Here is a 22759-nt window from a genome sequence, read left to right on the forward strand (position 1 = left end):
TGGGGGAGACGGGGAGATCCAATGCAAGTGTATTCTGTCTTGACTGCCTGTGCTGCACATACTAATTGGGAGCTTCTCCTTGGCTTGAAGGTAATGAAACTGCCGTTATCATAACAGTTGGACCAAAGTTTGTTGTTTATATCCAAATGGAGGAGAGTGTGTAAGCTGGGAGAGGTTTGGGTTGTTTTTTGTTTTTAATTTTACGTGTGCTGCAGCTCCAATCTTTAAATCACATCTTTCACTCTAAATATACCTTACACAATACACATTACTGGTAGGAAGATGTTCAAAGACGTCGATGACAGCGGCTATATTCACTTTGAGGATTAGGCTTTTAGGTTCCATGCTTTTCTTTCCATTTTTAATACACAGTGGAAGAGGAACAAATGTTGAAAATTTTGTCCTTGTGCTGGTGGTTCACACTCACCCATTTCTTGAAAGAAGTATCCATTCTTGGACATCCCAGAGGGAGGCGCCTCTGTGAGAGCAAAACAGAGAAAGACGGTAATTACTGAGCTGAATCTAGGCAACGGTAACAGGCCCGGCAGGGAGCAATTACTCGTTATTATTTTTACACAGCAATTGCTGGTATGAGAAATGTTATGAATACAAATATGCATCATTTTCAGACCTCTTTGTCATTCAGGGTTATTATACATGGAAAAGATCTATGCATTTAAAGGTAAAACACAAAGTAATCCATGGATTATTTGCTTACAAGCAAAAGTATTTGTTCTGTAATGGCCGCTAGAAGATGTAACAATGACTTCTTATAACAAACTGCATGCGCACACGTAAATAACCCAGGAAGGCCTAAAATATGTTTGTCCTTGACATGAACTTTATCCTAACGAGTGCGGTCTATTTATTGTAAAGATGATCCACCCAGTCATCAAATATTTATTTTTTAATTAAACTATAGCTCTGCAGTATTCACAGTTCAAAAAAACAAAAAAACAAAAAACAAACACATTTAGCTCTTAATGAGCCCATCTATTCATTCTCTTGATAAAAAAAAAAAAAAAAAGCCCTGTCCATCTAGGTCAGCTGTCTCCTGAATGTCTATCCCTTGCATTTGGTACTTTATTAATCATTAAGTACCAAACCAATGTCCTATTATTTTGCATCTTGCTTTCAAGAAACAGCAGGTACTAATACATTCATGGTACCCACAGGATGAAAAATACAGCAGCGTTACATTAAATGAAATTCCACGCATCACTAGGAAATATTTTAGAGTTGCAATTTTGATCTTGACATCTTTTGTTGATGGTTATACGTACGGATTGTTATAAAGCACACTCTGTGTACATTTACATTTTAATTCAGTCTGAGCACATATACCAGGCTGAAAGCTGCATAAGAAAAAATACGCTGCTAGACGCCAGAAATAAAATACGCTGTATAAAAGTGAATGAGGGAAACACTTTTGTTTGCCTACTGCAAGGAGAGCCATGAATGCAAATGTGGTACAGATGAAACAAATATTACCATTTGGGTATGGGTGTGGGAACCGAGGAATACAAATAACAAAAATTTGTAAAACTTATTTTAGGTATTGTACAGACTTAAGGTTTAAAAATGCTTATTTTGACCATGAGGAATGGTGTATATTGTCAAAACTGATAATCGAGGGGAAATGCTAGAAGATGAGCTATGAAATGTGTGGCAAGAGTTGCAGTTGCAGACTTTTTGTTGCTCTGTCACCGAGCTGTCAGACAAAAATGTCATTTAAAAAAAAAATAAATAAATAAAAAATTTCCAACCCCAAAAAACTCAACCCCTCTATAACACATCAGTTTCATTATTTTCCCATTACTTAATTGCCTCATCAGCACAAACATGTGTATCTCTGTTTCTTGTGTACATAGATCAACTTGCAATGAGACCTTGTAATATAACATTTTGATAGCAAAATTTTCCACTCAGTGCAGGACAATGATCAGACTAAAAGTGAGCATAAATTGGATGACCATGTAGTTCAACCAGAAGGCAAAGAGTTCCCCTAAGGAAGAAACATTATCAGTAAAACGCAAGGGCTTCCTTCATTACATCTAAAACATGTTAACAGGCAGTGATTATGAGCAGTGCACATCCTTTCATCAGCAAAGGTCTTGACTTTTCTAATACATTCAGCGATAATCCACATTGAGTTTCGCTTCCAGGCCAGCACTCATTTTGCATTGGTGGTGTGCAGCATTTTTTAAAATGGTGGATATCTCATTTTGGAATTAAACTTAATCTGGTGAAGAGCTCCACTACAAATGCACTGAGGGAATTTAGAGTACAACATTTCAGAGTGTTTGTCACGCGGCCCTGTGGATGTGTGCAGCATGCGGATTGCGCAGAAAAAAAAAAGAAAAAAAAAAAAGAGTGAGATATGGAGCAGGGATACTTTGAAGGTTATTGAGACATTGTGAAGGAAGAGAGGTGGCCCTGCCATGCTACCAGACTTCAGTGAGGCTCTTATTGAGCATTAAGCAAACATGTTTACATACTCATCGCATAACCACAGATCAACGGCACGTCGCGCGGGTAGTTTTCTGATTTGACTGCTAAAAATCACAGCATCCTGGACAAAGGGACACACACTGGGAAAGAAATTGCACAAATACTCACAGGTGTGCACAAGCACATACACAACCACTTTCACACAGACAAAAAAAAAAAAAATCATTATAAAAGAACCGAGTGCCTCTTTTAACATGGCGACTGTCATAGAAGAGGGAAGTAAAGACTTACAACAGCTTTCTCTTCTGGAAAGGATTCTTTGATGTGACAACATCTAGCATACAAATACAGCATGCAACTTTAATTACACAAAATGCTCTTTCACTCTTGGGATAGGACACACAAAGCAAAACAATTTCAGAGTTAAAAGACCCAGGGATTCATTTATCCTCAAAACAATCAACTTTTTTAAATCCATACAGGTTCCTGCCTCAGTCTGCCACACATGCATACATTCAATCTTCTTAAGATTTCACCTCCTGCACTTTGACTGATATGGTTAATGCTGTGTTGATTTTTTTTTTTTTTTTTTCCTTCATGATTTCAAATAGTTTCTAAACCAACCGTTACCTGTTGAAAACATACAAAAGACCACTGATACATTTTTATACCTTTAAAGTGCAGTGAAGCTACAGTACTGTGCAAAAGGATTTAGGCAGATGAGAAAAAAATGCTGTAAACACAGAATGCTTTCAAAAATGGGAGTGTTAATCCTTTATTTACAATCAACAAAATGCAGCAAATGAACAAAAGAGAAATGGAATGAATAAAATCAATATTCGGTGTGACCACCCTTTGCCTTCTTCTAGGTACACTTGCACACAGTTTTGAAGGAACTCTGTTGCCAGGTTGTTCCAAACATCTTGGGGAATCAACCACAGATCGTCTGCGAATGTAGGCTTCCTCACATCCTTCTGTCTCTTCATTAATCCCAGACACACTCGATGATGTGTGGGGGCCATACCATCACTTCTAGTACTTCTTGTTCTTCTTTACGCTGAAGATAGTTCTTAATGACTTTGGCTGTATGTTTGGGGTCGTTGTCCTGCTGCAGAATATATTTGGGGCCAATAAACAATCATTTATATTTCTGGAAGCATTCTTTGTTCACAGCATTTTTTCCACACATGCCTAAAACTTTTGCACAGTACTGTAAATGGTTGGAAATCATGGCTCAAGTTGACCAGATAAAGCTTTGACTCAATTATTTCATTTAAAGCATGTGTCTAACTATCTTGCTTCACCTACTAAGAAATAGTCACCAACACAGTATATCTGACAGATTAACTAGTGGGTCTGTATTTTCAATAGTCATGCTGGTACTGGCATTCATAAAGGCAGATAAATGAAAATTTAAAAGGTAAAAAAGACGCCGGAGAATCACCCTTCAGCCATGTTATGACTGTCGAAACTGCATAATTTATCCACCCGAAGGCACTCTGCAACTTCCCTGTTGGCAAAATATGTGCAGAAACACAACAATGAGCTGATCTAAGCAAAGCGTAAAAGCAAGTAAGCAATTACACAGAACGAATGTTAAGGAAATCTTATTATATTCTGTATGTCTGAAAGAAAGAATATCAGCTGTATACATTAGTCGCTAGCACATACACCCTCTTAAATCTACAGCCCTTGTCCTTTTTTATGTTTTGCTTTTCTAACAATCGTTATTTGCTTTTCAAGTGTTGGCAGGCATATAGATTCTTGTTTACATGTGGACAGAGCCAGAGACAGTGATAGCTACCCAGTATTTGTGTTATGCTAAGCTACTCTTGCACTTCTATACTGCTTCAAAATTTATGCCATGCAGCTGGTTGCATGATAAATGTAATACACATAAAATGTCTTTTTAAGAAGATATTTACACATTTCCCATAACTTTTCATAACTAAAAAATACAAAAAATAAATAGCTCCCTGTACTTCCCTAGAAAACCTGCATGATTAAAACCTATCGGTTACTAATGTAAGATATTTTTGTGATTTCTTATGATAACTGTCACTGCACAAGAAAAAAGAAAAATCGGTTGTGACAAGTCTGCTTATCAGAACATTTTTGGTTGTGTTTCATTCTGAGGCATAAAAGAAGTCAGCAGAAGCAAGTTTGTAAAACTAAACACCCTAGTGGTATTTATTCTCCAGGCTTTCTTTCTAACACTTTATCCTGAAGCATTAGGGGGGGAAAAAAATCAGTTCTGTCATCTGAGTTTTTTGTGCTAAAGAAAAAAATGTATGTGGCATAATTCACCAACATCCTGCTACTGAACTATCCTCTGCTTCTCCAGGGTATGTGTTGGATTGTTATGGCAGTCATGCAAACATTATTTTTCTCATCTTTGTACCCAACACACACATCTGCATCATCCCCATGCAGCCCGTTTATCTGCAGCTATTACATCAAACATATCTTGAATAGCAGACGACGAACATGGATGCACTGAAATATGTAGCTTTTATATTTTTGCATAGCCAGCTTTATTTCAGCTTAACTGTGACATCTGTTATTTTTTTCTACTGTTTAGTCATTTTACATGTGCAGCAAAATAAACCCTGTAAACACAGACATGCTCACCGCTCAGCAGCCTGAGGTGGTGATAGTATTCCTGCGTCATAATCTGCTCCGATCCAAATCATTTTTCTTTTACTCGTCTTCGCACATGCGTCTCTCTCCTAGCTATAATGAAGATAATGATGATGATGATAATGTAACTATCATTATGGCTTCATTAACCTTCTTTTAGCCATAAAACAACAAGCCTTTTTATATAAACATGACGTTAGTCTCATAACTGAGTAAGTACAAGTCATAGGTGTCAAATAAAAATGGGAAAATTCATCCGATATCACTGTATCTCTAATTTATGCACAATGACATCAGTGTACTAAATACCAGCTACAGCAATGTATAATACCTAGAGGTTAGAAGGGTGAAAGGGTGACTGATATACATCCTACTTGGAAGCTTAGTGTTTCTCATGATTTCACTTGGCATTCAGTCCTAGATTTGTTTCTTGCATTTTTTGTGTTTTTTCCCCCCCAACTTTGTACAAATGGAACCCCGACTTACGAAATTAATTCGTTCCCCGACTTCCTTTCGTAAGTCAAAAATTTTCGTATGTTGAAGCACCCATTGCGCCTTTTGAGTGAACGATAGGCTATAGGCTAATTGCTAACTAACGACGTAACAACATTACGTCATTCAAGTGGAACAGCGAAGCGCAAGTACGAACACCAAGGGGGTTGTTTATATTTTTATGCAGTGTCTGGCTTCACTCCAATAATATGATCAATAGCAGAAAACCCTGCAATATATTATAGTTGAAATTAGTAGCACTAAGGCCATCTATAACAAAAACGATTCATGAAATGCATATCAGCACAGACAGAGATGTTTACAAAATTACTGAACAAAGCCAAATCTTTTTTTTCCTGTATCCTGGAGGGTTGCTCTGTTGACTGCTCTTTTATTTATGTGTCACATCATGCCAGCCTCCTGTGGATGCTGTGCTTCTCTGAACTGTGTCTTACTCTGAGTGTTGTGATCAGGAGCAGCATCATGAAGATTCATGTGCTCTGCTTGTATTGAGCTGTTTGGCACTGACAGATGCAGGAAGAGATTTAGAAGGATTGGAGGGAATGCACGTTATCCATGTTGCTGGCTTTGCTAGATCAATGAAAATACACCAAGAAGATTTCTCTGTTGTGAGACACTAAACTTCCCTTCATGATCAAATAGAGGGCTTTGTATCCAAATATAACCCTGTTTCCCCCAGACAGCTGAAATCTTGTGTAAAATGTAAAGAAAAATGAAACCTCAGTAATAAGAAAATGATTTAAACACTTTCATGTTTGAGTATTTTCAGTTAAAGACAACTAAAGCTGAGAAATAAGATGACAGATATGTGATCAATTTGAATATGACACCAGAAAAATGTTTAAATCTTTACAGAATACATGTCCCAAAATGTATTTTGTAACGTATTCTGTTATGTTACTCAATGAGTGTAATGTATTCTGAATACTTTGGATTACTTAATACATTATTAAGCTTTTTACAATTATATGAATGTACTATTGCTATGTGATTCTTTACTGTTACTGAAGAATACTCGCCATACCAATACCAACTAGATTTTTAAATCTTAATATAAAATGAGTAACAGTAGGGTGGACATTGGGTAAGGCCGCACTTTTTGCAGCGATCTTGTATAGAAAACTATTCCGCACATATATAAAACAGGTCCGCGGCTCCGAACCGTAGTAAAGGGGCCTCTGGCTAATACGTCGGGTTCCGTGTCGGGCTCGTAGCGGAAAAATAGCTTTACTTTGCTGTCTGGGTCAACTTTGCTAGCGGCAGGCATTTAGTCTCTTAATGCGTGTTTTGTTCCGGCGTGGAATTGTCAAAAATAGAGAGGGCATAGCCTAACATACGAAACAGGAAAAGGCCGCCGTGTAATCCCTTCATTTCAACAAAGTAACTGTATTCTAAATACCACCTTTTTAAACGGTAACTGTGACGGAATACAGTTACTCATATTTTGTATTTTAAATACGTAACGCCGGCACATGTATTCCGTTACTCCCCAACACTGTCTATGCATTGTAGTAGTGCTTTACCTTGCATGCATGGATGCACCATCAAATTTGTTTTTAAATGTCTCTCCGAGCCCATGCAGTGATTACATACAGAAGTGTTTTAGTACTGTCTGAGGCCCTAAAGATCATGGATATTCAATACTGTTTTCAGACTCTTATTTAGAGGAAGTTATCTGAATTCCTGCACTCTTAATAATATTATGTAAAGCAGATGACAAAATTATTTCTTTGCAATTTTAAATTGTTGCATATTTCTCCAGCACCCACTCATCTTTACTTCTGAAAAACAGAAAGACTGATGTCTCTTTTCTATGTGAATTTTTAAAATAGGGAATTATTCAGTTAGACATAGGGGTACAATGATTTGCACAGCCTTTTTTGTTGATTTATATTTTTATGCAGTGTCTGGCTTCGGTATATCTTTAACTCTAATATGATCAATGGCAGAAAACCCTGCAATATATTATAGTTGAAATTAGTAGCACTAAGGCCATCTACAACTAATCTATAAATTTGAATTATTTGTTATCATGAGCTGAAGACACACACATGTGCTGTCAGATGCAACTGATTTAGAGCCAGTGGTCCTTTAGGGACAGGTTTATTAGTCGTCATAAAGGTTATTTTATTGTCAAAGAACATGAAAGTGATATATTTAATTTGTGTCAACTCAGACCAATAAGTAAAGGTCACTGAAAAAAAGATGAAAAGATGCAGCAGGTTCATTCACTGCCCGATTCCATGTATGACTTCCTCATTTTGCACTTTCATAAACAACATTAGTTTCATTATCTTGAAATGTCTAACGTGTGATGCCTTAAAAATAAAAATGCTAAATATATTTAGGGATATTTTAGAGACTGAGGCTGATCTGAAACCTAAACAGGCTCAATTCCCCCGCCCCCCCCCCAAACTGGTGGCGGCAGATGGCTGGTTGTGCCGGAGGTTTCTTCCTGTCAAAAAGGAGTAGTCCTTCCCACTGCCACTAAGTGGTTGCTCATAGGGGGTGGCCTGATTGTTGGGGACTTTACCCTGAAGTATAAAACACAGGTTGTTGTGATGTGGTGCAAAATGAATGAAACTGAACTGAACTGTATACCACTACAGAACAACAATACATAGTAAATTATTATATGTACACAACTTCTTACTATAATGATCATAGTTTATGTACATATGCACCCGATCTCCTCCTTAAAAGGTGAGCCAACCTAAAAGAAACTTCGTCACACAAAGATTTATTATTTTCATTTAATCTTTTCTCTGCAAATGCAACGTTATGCTCTCCATTTCCGGGTCTTACGTGTCTCACATATAATGTTTGTTTAACAAGTTCTGTATCCACGTAGAATTTTGTTCCCATCATCACTAAATACAGAATAAAGACTTAAAAAAAAAAAAAAAGCAACACAGGCCTGGCTAGTATTATACAGGCATGAAGAAAAAAAATGGAGGTGTCTGTATGTGTATTTGGTGGTTTATAGTTCTATGGTACTGAGTGCCAGTCACTGACAAAATATAAGCTCTAGAACAACAATTGTAGCAGATGTGTCTTAACTTTGAGCTTTGTATATCAAATGTTGATATTAACATGAAAATATTCCTTCTTTCCAAAAATTACATTACTTACGAAAATGAATAATAAAACTACTCTATATGATGAGAAGGTATATCAAGATAAAATTAAGCATGTAGCTGGTGAAAAAGTGCTGTTTGTTTTGTAGTCGAGAGTGAAAAGCGTAAAGACAGTTTCATTTCACCAAAAAGGTAGAGAGTATAACAAGACGCCAAAGACCTTCCTAGAAAATACCACAGCAGATACAAACAGCAAGAACTGTTCTGAACAAGTGTAGATTTGTGAGGACAATGTAGAAAAACATGTCTAACTGATAACCTTGATAAGTCTGAAACAAATGCGTCGGTGCTCAGCACACTAAGATCAGTTAACAAATAAGGCATTCGTGGGTTACTTAATACATCCCACTCCTGACCGAGAAGCAAAACAAGGGTCGGCGGTGATATATCAGAAGAAATTCTGAAATGCTTGCTGGGTGATAGGAGACAGTTTTGCAGAGTGACAAAACAAAACAGGAACTGTTTGGCCACATGGATCACTGGTTTGTCTGGCATAAGAATAGCCTGGAGCAGCCTTCTTAGGCTGCAGATTTCGATCCCAAAGAACATCTTTGGTGGGATTTAAGGAGAGCATTTGCAGCACGGAAGCCATCAACTTCAATAAGATGGAAGCTTTTGGAAGGGAACAAAAGGCAAAGACTTCACAAGAGAGACGTCTGAAGCTTGTCTTACCAAAAAACGCTCAGAGGTCAATCAAGGTCTATGGAGGTAAAAAGGTGCTTCAGGAGTGCTGAGGTTGGGAGCTGAATACTAGTGCATGGGACGTTTTTATTTTTATTTTTTAACTTAAACTCAAAATGTCAGCTTATGTTATTAAAATTGCTGTTGCATGAATACATATTACGTCTCCATTTACTGAGACTTCATGCATATTTTTATTTAGTCTATACACATCAACATGATACATATTAAGGTGAGAGGATTTGAATACTATTGCCCCTCTGCACAGTGTATACAGAGATCCGGAACATAATATGAATGCATGTTTTTGTTTTGCAAGTTTATCTTTTCATCAAAGCATCAAAACTGTTACCAGAACACAAAAATGCACAGAAACAGACCTAATTTCCACAAGCCCAAACTCCTGTTTTAAATACTATTTTCAGTATGGCCACATTTATAATTAGTGTTAGTGTGCATTAAATATATACAAACAGTGCTTAAACAGAAGTGACTTTCAAAACCACTCTCACAGGAAGAGAAACATAAAAAAAAAAAAAAAAAAAAATGCCTGATAACGTTCTTCAGAAATCAGGAAGCTGTCGACTTGCAAGCAGGAAGTCAGATCTGGTTAGCACAGTATCACACATACGCCTCATCACTTTCATTGATCTGCTGCATGTGCATTTGTTTGTGTATGCGAGTGTCTTGTTTAGAGTCAGTGCTTTCATCATTGCCCAGCATACACATGAGGGAAATATATGTCAGTCAGCTGAGTTTACATGTCACAAACCCACAAGCAAGGCAACATCTGCTCTGCTTGACACTCGATATAACGTCTTATATGTCAAATGACAAGCTCTCTCTGATAAACCGAGACCTTGGACTGATACTAGCTATCTAAAAAAAAAAAAGGGAAGAAAAAAAAAGATGGCAGGCAGCTGCTTGTTGCCTTTGCGATTGTGGGTTAGCATCAGATTGAGGACGACTGACAAAGTAACAGCTGTCTGACAGAGACAGACAGAGGGGGTTTCAGCAGGGAAAATTTTATTTACTTGCGATCCTCTTATGATTTTTATCACCAGAACAACAAATATCCCTGTGGGTTTTAAATCAAAACACCAGCCGACCTTTACTACTTCTTTGAATTCTCTTTTTGATCTGGTTTTTAAAGAGAAAAAAAAAAAAAAAAAAAAAAAAAAAGTGAAAGGAACGTAACTTCCCACCATCCTTTCCAGGACAAAAAATTTCTTAAGGTAAATTCACGAGATGACTTTATAATTTCCATGTTCTAAGATGAACCCCTGTGGCTATATGCATGTGCACACAGTTAGTAAGATCTACCACTTCTCTTATCAAGTCACAGAGCACCATTGCAGCTGAAAACTGCGGGAAACCCAGCTCTTCCCTACCAGGCATGACAAACTCACAGAGAGAACAAAGCTTGTTTCAGTAAACAAAGCCTACTGAGAATTCTCCAAGAAGAGCTGCAAATGCTCTTTGCTCAAAAACAATTGGGCAAGAAAAATATTGCAACTATATGCTATAGCTTTACAACTTCCTGGGAGGTTTGTGTGCAAACCAAAGCAAAAGAAGAAAAAAAACCCCTGAGGGAACAGGTTTGTGTAATTTCTTTTCTTTTTTTTTTTCCCCTTTAACCTGAGTCACAAGTGCCATCCTACTGAAGTGTGACACAATCTAAAAGAGGCTAAAGCAGGATGAATATATTGTTAGTAAGAAAAGTATCAGCAGGTGAAGTCGGGTGGAGCTTAAATAATGCCCATTACCATTAATCCCCTTATAAAAGAAGCACCAGCAGCAGGACACAAATACTAATATGAAGCAATCCCCAAAGCTTGAAAAGTTGAATTAACATTTCATGAGCGATAAGTTCAAGTCTGCAATTTTACATAACATCATTACCGCTTCACATTTGCTTTGTTCCATTTATACTCACTCAATTCATGCCCCAACTGTTTTAGTTCACTCATATTTCATTATATTTACATGTGCACAATAGTGACAAACTGAGGGGCAACAGCCTGGCTACTCAATGTCAGAAATACATTATTTCTCTAGCAGGGAGAAGGTAGGCAGTGCACCACTAAAAGGAAGGAGATACAAACACATCTTAAGATGGCTCCATATGTTGGCTACAGGTATTTAATCAACTGCAAGGGACTGATGCATTCTCCACACAGTTGTGCATGACTTTATAGGTAAGGATCACTCGTTATTCTAATCTGATACAGATGCAGCCTTTATTCCTGTCTTGATGTGAATTCAAAATGCTTCAAGAAAAGAGGGAGTCAACTTATACGACCCTTTACGTGTCTATAAACTGAGGCAACCCTTTTGTCCATATAAACTGAGCTAACATTCCTCTACATGTAGGTTGATGTATTGTACAGCTGTGTGCTGCAGGTACATGCAAAACAAATGCCAGAACCCCCAGGAGGGACAACCCTGGAATTTACAGGAGAGGTGAGGCTGAAAGGCTTAAGTGAAGAGGGCAAGAGATTAAAAGGAGCTCCTGCTGCGTTAATATGGGAATCTACGAGGTCTGGGCCAGCACAGGAGAGGAGGCCGGGCCTTTTGTTGGCTAATTGTGCCCACAGGCTCTTCTGGCACCCGTCCTCTGGATCTGTGGTCGCTGAGAGAGCCCAGGCAGAGAGGGAATTCCTCCCGACACTCTGCTCCGGGCAAACAAGCTTGATCATATACACATTTTAAACAACATGCCAACATTTTGCCTCTCTGTTTTTAAATTTTCAACAAATTAAAAAAAAAAAACTTAAGCCAGCAGACTTTTTACATACACATTGTAAATGATAATTTCCTGTATATGCTGGCATTTTGCTTTCCAAGAGAAGTGGTGGCATGCAGGTAAGAAAGCACAATGATGCATTTTGTATTTTTAAACCATACTGGAAGCATAAACTTTGATGTATCTCTTTATTTCATTAAGGTGAAGTTCATTTCAATATGAGCCCTTAGTTGTCAGGTAGACTTATTTTAGTAACACAGGGAACAGTTTCATGACATTCTTTGAAATTTCACTTATGAACTTTCTCAATCTACTATTCTACAACTCCCATATGTTTCTTATATAGACTATAGATGACCCCATTGAAACAAAGGGCTGAAAGCAGTCAGTCAACTTTGCATATGGCAGAGCCTAAGAGTACAGCACTAGTGTGCTCATTCAAACACCATCATTCTATTTCAAATGGTGGTCTTTGACAGCAAACTGCAGTTTCAGTGGCTATATTAGAAATGCGAGAAGCCACCGCAGCATTCTACAAGGAGTATAAGCGGCTGCAGTAAACAGAGCCATTTAAGACAACTACAAGGCATAGAGAAGATTCAAAGCAAATGTCATTTGTGTGACGTAATATGTGAAGAAACATGATTTGGCTTGATAATTAAACTCATCGCAACTTTACAAGGTCACAGTCAAGTTCAATCCCAGCTCCATCAGGACAGGTCCTCTCTGGTCTCTCACCAGATTCACACACTCACACTGTGAGTGCAATATTCCACTCAGCTGTCAGCTTCACTCGTCAACAAAAGCCTTCATGCAGTTTTCCCACGCAGGAGCCACAAACCGAGTCAATAAAATCTTTCCAGAGGGAACGCATTTACTGTATATGTAAGGTTGCAATTTTCAATGAATTTTCAGAATCTGAATATTTATCCCGGTGGGGGATAAATAGTTGGAGCTTCTACACTTTAAGGTTTTCTGTGTTATATTAAACTTATTACCAGTAATACAACACAAAAAAATGTAAGGATCTAAGTCAATCTTTAGACTGAATGTCACCACATATATATTATGGAGGAGATTTCATAATTACGTGTTTACCAGTACTGATTCAGCAAGCTTCTACTGCACAGCTGTCCAGGTGGTATCCTGGATAAATCACATTATTTGATGTTTTTGTCCAATGGACCTTGAAATACAAACAGTCACATCAGAAGAAAAAAAAATATATATTTTTTCTTTTGGTTTCCTTCAAAGAGATTGGTAGAAATCTCGTTATTCAAACTGAAGGATATAATGGTCTTCATGTTTCCATCAAGCTCTCTCTGTTGTGTTTCACCAAGTCATGCTGCTCTAAATAAATAAATAGATTCAAAGGCATTTCAGTTGCTACACTGACAAGTGATCGAAAAAAAAAAAAAATCACAACTATCACATTTAAGTTTGAAGACTTCTTTCTGTATCTTCTTGCAGCTCTAGATCCAGATTTCTTCACATCAAGTTATACTTTTCTAAATAGCTGCAGACAGCTGTGCCCTCAGGCTCTTGTCTGACGTTGATGATGTCACAACAGACCCTTGACTGCGAGGCTCGCTACGGCCAAGCTGTCTGGCAAGCAGGTGGACTGTGGCTGTGTTGATGCTGGACAGCAGTGTGCGTGGGTGCACTCAGCCATATGCTCTTGATGTGTGTGTGTCTTTATATGTATCTGTTTCAGCACCTTTTCACATTAATAAATTACCATCTATAAATTGTCTTTTTGCTTTGGGGAATCTACAGGTGTTTTCATTTTGTGTATGTGTGTGTATAAGGGACTCGCCTTGAGTACCATTTGTTCACATGTAAATTTAGCAAAAGAATATGTTGAAAGCAGAGTTACTTCAGGCTGATTTGCAGCAAAACAAGAAACATTTCCTGTGTTTAGAAATAAAGAAAATAACCTGATGAAGCTAGCAACAACAAAATACAATTTTGCAAATGAAAACTCAATTAAATTTATTTTGAATAATTAGTAGTAGTAGTAATTGAGTTCTCTCACACACACACACACACACACACACACACACACACACACACACACACGAATATTTAACTCTTGGTGTAAGGTCTGTGGACCGAAAAGCTGTGTAATCCTCTGGTCTTTTCACCAGAGAGGGATTGATGGTTACAGTGAGCTGGCTGGTGTGGGTTCACGTACTCTGCGGCGTGGCAGAACAAGACATCGTGACTGAGGTTAGGCACAGGAAGAATCTACAGTCTAAACCTCTCCACCATTTCATCATTATTTCACCTCGTTTCCCCTTTCTGTCCATCCACCATTTGTTGCTGCATCTCATTTTCCATTTTCACATCTTTCTCTCTCCTTTTCTTTCTTCTCTGCATTTTCACCTGATTTCCTGGTATAGGATTAAGCTCAGGTGCTGCAGCACAGACACCCTGTGTGTGTGTGTTTATAGGAAGCCAGGCAGTGAATGAGCAAGTTAGTGACTGAGGATGTAATTCCAATATATAAACAAACACACACACCAGCCAACCACTCGCTACAGAAATTGGCTGCCTCGATTTTCATAGAAGGGGGGAATGAGGAAAAAAAAAAAAAAAAAAAAAAAAAAAAAAAGGCCAGTGCTCGGGGATTCCTGCTAATTGCTTGCACATTCCCTTCTTCCTCTGGCTCGATTAAAGCCAGGCCACCATCTCCCTTTCAAGTCTGCTGTTCTCCACACAGCCATGTAGGCTGCTCAAGCCTGCCCACTATCCGACAGCATATCTCATTGCCTTTCATTTGTGGTGTTCCCCCACGGAACTACTCTGACAGTTTCAGACTTAATCAACGTGAAACAGCAAAAGAGAAAAAGTCCATTATATTATATATGCAACATGCTTTCAGTTTACTTGCATCAAGTCTCTTCATGTTTACACAGTATTGTGTGAAATAATATTATATTTAGGATTTTTTACCTACAATTAACATACACTTGGAATTTTAGTGGGTAAAGTGTAAAATTGAATGGCTGTTTTAATTAAATAAGCCTTTAAAGCTGTCCGTTCACCCCCCCCGGTGAGAATCAAACCACTAACCTGAGCAGTGTCAGTGGCCTGCCCTGCTCTGCTCACTAGCTGTCTCTTTGCTTAGCTCAATTGCATCCTGCAACACATTGACAGAATTTAAATTATGCAACCTTGGATCCGCATTGTTCTCCTCAATATTTTTTATGCCATTACTCACTTCTAGCCACCTCGTTTAATCCTCCATCTGACACTCACTGTAGATTGGGTTTGTGTAGTCCTCTGTACGTTTTATTTCTTTAGCTTTCTTCATTGCAATGCTGTGAGACCTTTTGCTCTTCTCATTTTCTTGTTATGCTTCTATACGTCTCTGAACAGGTGCTTGCCATTAAGTAACTGTCCAAGTTTACTTACAGCTTAGGCAGATCCAGCTTTCTAGATACTATATGTGCAAAAATAACGACGCAATTTTGGTGCTGCAGTACCCGGCCTTTATGACTTATACGGTTGCATGCGGCAAGGACAAAAAGGACATTAGACACAGGGTGAAGGAAGTGTGCAAAAGAATTCCAAGTGTAATCTCTGCATTTAACAGCTGTATGCAAACAGCAGCATGGCACAACTAACCTCAGCATGAACAGGAAGGAGGAAACTATCTGCAGTACTCATCGTGACGCAACCTATTTCTGCAGTTCTCTATACATCCTGTCTCAGCTGTGTGGGTCATACATGACAGGACATGCACTTGTGTGTGTGCACATGTATGGGTATCATTCAAATTATAATACAGTGAAAATAAACATTCAATCTAGCTTCCTTGCAAGCCTACAATACAGCTTTGCGTATATAATGCTACTTTTTAGCATGCTGATGTTTTTGCTCACTCATATCAAAAGGGAAGGTTTACAATCAATATTCAGGAATTCATCAACATGGGTATCTTTAGTAATTATTCCAAGATGTCTTTGTTGGAGAAGGGGCGTACATATCAAGAGGAGGGGAGGCGCAGTATAGCAGCATTTCTACAAGTTGGTTCAGTTTTGTTTGCTGGTTTTAAATTAAATTCACTGCAAAGGAGAAAATACCCTGCACAGTACAAGCTGTTCTGTGCTGCGGAGCCTGTGCCGTCTTGGTTGAATATACAAAAGTGATAATAAATGGGAACTGAAATAAATGCCTCGGCCGTGCTCAGTACTGCTTCCTGTGTTTATAACCTGAAAATATCTCTGCATATGCAGAATGTGCAGGCAGCGGTACCAGAAGGGTTTGTTCCCGAAGTCATACTGTTATTACTCATACTATTATTAGTTGTAACAGTATGAGTAGTGTTAACTAATCATGTTTTAGTGAGCTTTGACTACATGCAGGGAAATGAAAAATGAAAAAAAAAAAAAGCTTTGGCCAGAATGTTGTTGCATTTTGCTAGCGTGTATCTGCATTCTTGCCCGACTCTAAACAAAGACCAGCACTTGGGACAAGAGGTCTTGGCCTGGATATCGATTATCTGTTAGTCTGAAAACTGCTAGATTGTCTGTGTTATGACATGTGGACTAATCCTCTGTTTTCCGTGTATGTGTGTACAGTCTGAAGACTGTCAGCACCAACACCAAAGATGGGAGGAGACTGCCATTTCTGTTTTTTCTATTTTCGAAATTTAAAAAAAAAGAAAAAAAAAGAAAAGAAACTGCTCTATACAAATATGTGGGAGATGATGGCAGCTGACAACTGGCTCCGAGTTAAAAGCATCTATTGTGTTTTGAATGAGATTAAGTCATGCCCTCTGTGTTAAAAGTGGATCAAATCTGCACTAAAGAGCCGTTAATATCATCTTTGACTTTCACTCTCTGAAAGCCACTTATACATCATCATGAATCCAAACATACAATCTGCTACTAAAAACAAAGAATACTTGAGTAGAGAAACAAGGGCTTTACATCCATTTTTGAGAATAAAATGAGACTTCCCCATAATTGCCAACGCCTGCGAGACTTCCCGCCTTTATAATCAGGGTTAAAAATATCTCCAAATGGTATAAGTAGATTCAGCTTCACTTGATATGCAGCACACTAGTATTTACACCCATTTTTATCTGAACATTGAAAAAAAAAAAAACTCTTTAGAGATCTTTTTCCATACTTCCACATCTGGGCTGCTATAAAGCAGTGAGGACATGTGAAATTAAAAGATCTGCAATCGTAACATGAAAAATACCATGTTGGGACTACAGGGCTTTTTTTGTACAGTGCTAATGAAGCTAATAGACACAGCTGCCTAAATAGCTTGTAAATACCACATTAAGGTCCTCCCTAATGTGGAATTTACAAGCTAGCAGACTAGATTTAGTTCATGTAGCATGTTGTGCCTACTATAAAAAAACAAAAACAAAAACATAACAACGAAATTCAAAGCTTCAAAGTATCAGTCAAAAATCCCAATTTGACTCAGATTCTTTATATTTGATATATTTATTTATATATATTTGAAAAATGATAGTAAATGATCATATCTTATCATATCTGACTGCTTATATTTTGATTTGTGGAGGTGAGGGCTGGAATAATAGACTAGATTTTGTTAACAAGCATAGTAAGGTTGCTTTATTCACTACTGTTTGGCTCGACGCTTTTAAGATATATACGAGTACTTGAGTGTTTTATTTGTCCTTTTCAGGTCTCGTAATCCAATTTAGTGAACTGATGTTTGGCTAACACCATCACTAAAGTGAGTAATTTAATTTAGATGTTAAAAGGAATGCAACAGAGCTTGTGTTAAAGTATCAATATGTTCTGCTCCTTAGACCTTAAGTCCACATTTGAAAATATACGTCCTATAACTTAGCTTAGTCCTGACCTTAAAGGACAAAATTCAAAGAAGGCTGTCAGAGGGTTTTGCTACATACAGTAGGGCTGCACGATTTTGCATAAAATGAGAATCACGATTTTTTGGCTTAGATCTGAGATCACGATTCTCTCACGATTTTCTTTTCCAGTATAAATATTTATTGCACTTATTAACTGCACATCAACTTCGTAACAGTTGAAACTGAACATAAAAACAATAAATGAACATAAAAACAACAAATGTCTCACGTTTTGTTGTTGCCGCAAAATGTTGTACTGCTTGAAATTCCGTCTCCACCGTTGCTCGACGCTGCGTGTATAGAGCAGGTAGTGCAACAATAGAAAAATAGTTGCGGGACGGCACTGTGTAGCGTTTGTCTAGGGTGTTGATCATTTTCCTAAATCCCTCGTTTTGCACAGTGTTGATGGGAGCCATGTCTTTGGTCAGGTGATAAGCGATAGCCTCCGTAATTTCTTTGTGCCTGCGGGAGGTCGACGGGTATAGGGAAGCGCTGTATAAGGTTCCCGTTATTGATGTTTGGGTGGTTGACCGGGACGGATTTTCTCCTGTCACTTTCTCGTCATCCCTGACGTGCTCTCCGTTGTTTTTTCCCTGCTAATTTTAGCAGCCAGCTTCTGTATCACGTGGGATAAGGCTCCGCCCTTGTCATTTGTTGAGCAGGAAGAGTGAGCGCTTGTTTTCATGCAGATTACCGGATCAAAATGCGGTACAATTGTCGTTGTTTTTTTTTTTTTTTGTTTGTTTTTTTAAATCGTTGTCATTTGGATATGAGATCGCACATAAGTATGAATCGAGATCGCGATTTTCCAACGATTAATCGTGCAGCTCTAACATACAGTATAGCAAAATTAATTAAAAGAAAAGAAAAAACAACAACAAAAGAAGAATTTGGTCAGTTGCTGTTAAACAAAAGGCAAGTCAAGGTAAAATTACATCATCAGTGTTGCCTCACTGTTAAATTATTGCAAGCTAGACCATTGGTCTTGTTGGTGAATACCACTAAATTCTTTTTTGTTTCAACTTTTCTTTTTTGCCTTTTTTTAAAACCACAAGATCTAGTTTAAATGGGTATTTAGTATTTAATTTAATACCCATTATGCTGTAGAAAATGTAATGGCCAAGAGGTGTGAGGTGCACCTGATTAATTTGAAAACGCAGTAAGGTGCTAGGCCACACCTGGTACCACATCTCATTTTGTAATGTTGGTCTGAAAATAGCAAGCTTGGTTAAAAAATAAAGAATAAAAAAAAAAAATCTCACAAAAGCCACACAGATTAAAATTGCAAGAAAATATAAAATCTGCAATACGGATTTTAAAGTCATTCATTTTTCCCTGATAGTTTCCCAACTGCAAAAATATCCATTATAGCATTTTCTAATCTCAATCTAAGTATAGTAAATGTCAGCAGTGAAGTTCTCTTAGCTTTCTTAATACTACTTTTAATGGCAAACAGAGTTTTTTTAGCTTTCTATTTTCCAGTTATATATTATTTCCATTTCATTTTGATTTTTGTTTTTAATATTTAGCTTTTATTAGTCTTTGAAATTACAAAGATTGTAAGGTAATTTGTCAAGGACAAAGATTAAGAAATGACAATAGATATTAGAATACGACACCTGAAGACAGCTGACCAACAGTGATGTATATATTTTAGTATAAATAAAAAATATCTTCTTCTTCCCCCAAAAATGCACACCTACCCATTGTACAATTCTGCAAACGTGCCTGCATATTTTATGGAATTTAACATGCACGTAAAAGGAGTGCATACGTGTGTGTGTGTGTGTGTGTGTGTGTGTGTGTGTGTGTGTGTGTGTGTGTGTGTGTGTGTGTGTGTGTGTATATAAACTAACAAATGTATGTAGATAAGATTAATTGTATATATAATTATGTGAGTGCGTGAACATTATCTGACATAACTGGTATGTGAGTGTACTTTAGTGTGTGCAAATACACCGAGCGTGCGTGAATTTTCAAACGATGCCTATGTGTGACAGCGCTGCATGTGTGGCTGTCTTGTCGTGTCTTGCAAGGACGTGTTTTTGTGACATTTCAGTGCTTGTGCGTATTAGTATTTGTATGTGTGGTACTGTATAATAATTTGTATGTGTGTGTCAATGTGTGTTTCTCCTCTGCCCAGATGGCTGTGCTCAGAGGCTGGAGCTTCTGAGATCTGTTGCCAGCGGTGAATACTGATCAGAGATCACTGTCACATCTACAGCACAAACACGCACGCATGCACACAGGAACACGTCATCCATCTTCTTCCCCACACACCTCCACTTCCACATGGTCGAACTACTAATTCACACATCCACTGTGTGTCCTCCATGCTGATATCTTCTGGCACTGCAGGTCACGGATGCAACACTGATTATCTGACTCTGTCCCACCTGAAGATCGACACGCTACCAGCATGACTCGAGGTTGAGTTTTAAGTCACGGTTATTTGTGTTAAAATGAACTGTTTAAAAACACAGCAGACATGAGCATTTCCCTGTGAAGGCTGGACTTACAGGTCTTAATAATTTGTTTTGCAAATCAACTGCAATGTTTTTATTCATTCATAACAAGTCACATATTAATGATGTACTTAATTTATCCTAATGCAAATATGCTGAGCTTCTGTTCTAAATTACGCCAACATATTTTAAGCTTGCGCTGGCTGAAATGATGCTTGTAATTTACTAACAAAAACATTTATTTCGTATTCAAAAAGTCACATAAGAAACAAAGAGGATGATTTTGAATGGAACTTGCATACTGCATGCATATTGCTTTTGCTTGAAGAGTAGCATGTTGGGTTGTCTCAACCACTGTATTGGTCATGGACCAAATTATTAACTGAAAAAAAGTCTACAGAATACCTTTTAATAAAAATACTTTTCAACTGCTGTTCTTTTTGTGTAAATCAAAGTATTCCTGCACAAATTTAAAAATAAAAAAACAACTATAATACATTTCAATTTATATCACCATCATATCCGTCATCATTGCACCATTCTGCATGCTGTTAGACTGCACTCCTACAAGCTGCAGGAATTTGCTAGCGTGTGATGAACAGGGAACAAAAACCAGTGAGGTTAAACTATGCCTCAGTATTGAAACCCACTGCAATATGTCCACACTGTGCAATTACATTTGGACGTTCTGTGGTAATTTACTACTCCATAAAGTAAAAATTAATTTCTGAACTCTTTTATATAACAGTTTTTTTTTCAACTGTCAGCAGTTTGCCACTGATAATGACACAATCTGGGTGCTTACCCCAAACTACGCAGCAATAGAGCTTTGTTAATGCTCATATAAGACAAAAGCAATATAAAGGTCTGCAGTCAGCTTCAGACGAACATTATTTTGGACTCCATGTTCCTGTTAAGTATGCTGAGTTTTGCTGCATGGAACAGCTTGCTCTGCTTTATTCAAAAATACAGAGGGCAGTAAAGTGAGTGTTGAAAGCAAGAAAGAAAAATCCTCTGGAAAGGTAATTGTTGAGTCACCGGTGGAGCTAAATATCTGCTGTCAGATTTCTGAACATGTACCTTTTTGACAGCATTTTTGATTCCCGACAGAGATCAATAATGCTACCAAATTTTTTTATAAATGTACAGTTATGTTTAGAGGTTTTGTTTTATTAAAATCTGCTGTTAAAGCCAAGGTTACATTACACAACACACAAACACAAAAGTAATTTCCGATAAGCCATTACTATAGCAGACTTTCTCCTATTAATACCCGCAATTTTTAAAAACCTCTCCCTCTCCCTAGTAAGAAATCTTTTGAATACCTTTATGTTCACACCACCAAATTGTTCTGCTGTAAGAATCAAATCTGCCCTCTCTGCCTCTAATCAGCTCCCAGGCAAATGGATGCAAATTATTTTTTAGAGGACAAGCCACAGCAGTGTCCATCACACCCCAGCACATACTCAGGGATGTAGTTAGTGTGCAAAAAGCATGTTCACTCGTGTACGCATCAACACATATGTAGACACAAAACACATCTGAACTGTGAAAAACACAAAAATGAGCGCCCCCCCCCAAAAAAAACCCCAAACAAAAACAACACAGCTATATAAATGCATTCTTACAAAAATACTGTAGACTACAAACAAAAACACACTGATATACACGCTAACACACAGATTCCCCCACTTGTATTATCCTCAAAACATCCTATTCTCTCTCTCTCTCTCTCTCTAACACACACACACACACACACACACACACACACACACACACACACACACACACACACACACACACACAGCATCCTGCTCCGTCTTCCCAGACAAAATGAAAGTGAAGCGGCAGCCGCATCACACCTCCAAATGGGCTATGGACTCTCAGAGGACTTTCAGTGAGGAGAGAACTCGCTGCTCTCCTGTGGCTGTCACCAACACTAATCTGTCATTCTTTATCTCACACACATAAACACGCGTTTCAAGACGCAAAAAAAGAGAAAGAAAAACACATGCAGGCACTACACATGGATCCATGCACACACGCACACATGAATGCAAATGCACACAGTCTTACATTCACGAGCCCCACCAGTGCAACACTGAGAAAGTGCATTGTGATCCCAGGTTTCCTCTGCATGCCTTCTGTACATGCTCGACAGGTACACTGGCTTTCTATGGGTGGGTTTGCAATGCGATTGTTTCTCAAGGTTCAGTTCCTTAACTGATAATATACGACACAGGAACCTCTTGTGCCGCATACC

The 22759-nt window shown here is 38.0% G+C and overlaps 1 protein-coding gene across 5 annotated transcripts in view; it reads right to left on the reverse strand.

The window, feature by feature from the left end:
* Nucleotides 1-22759, reverse strand: part of slc4a11 (solute carrier family 4 member 11) — a 105472-nt gene that overhangs the window by 49073 nt on the left and 33640 nt on the right. For all 5 annotated transcript variants that reach the window (XM_040042319.1, XM_040042322.1, XM_040042321.1 and 2 more), the window contains exon 2: nucleotides 428-478. In XM_040042319.1, the coding sequence (XP_039898253.1) occupies nucleotides 428-478 (51 nt within the window). The remainder of the gene's footprint in view (nucleotides 1-427; nucleotides 479-22759) is intronic.

The sequence above is a fragment of the Simochromis diagramma genome, unplaced genomic scaffold (assembly GCF_900408965.1).
Source record: "Simochromis diagramma unplaced genomic scaffold, fSimDia1.1 OVJJ01000304.1, whole genome shotgun sequence".
In the NCBI taxonomy this organism is placed as follows: domain Eukaryota; kingdom Metazoa; phylum Chordata; class Actinopteri; order Cichliformes; family Cichlidae; genus Simochromis; species Simochromis diagramma.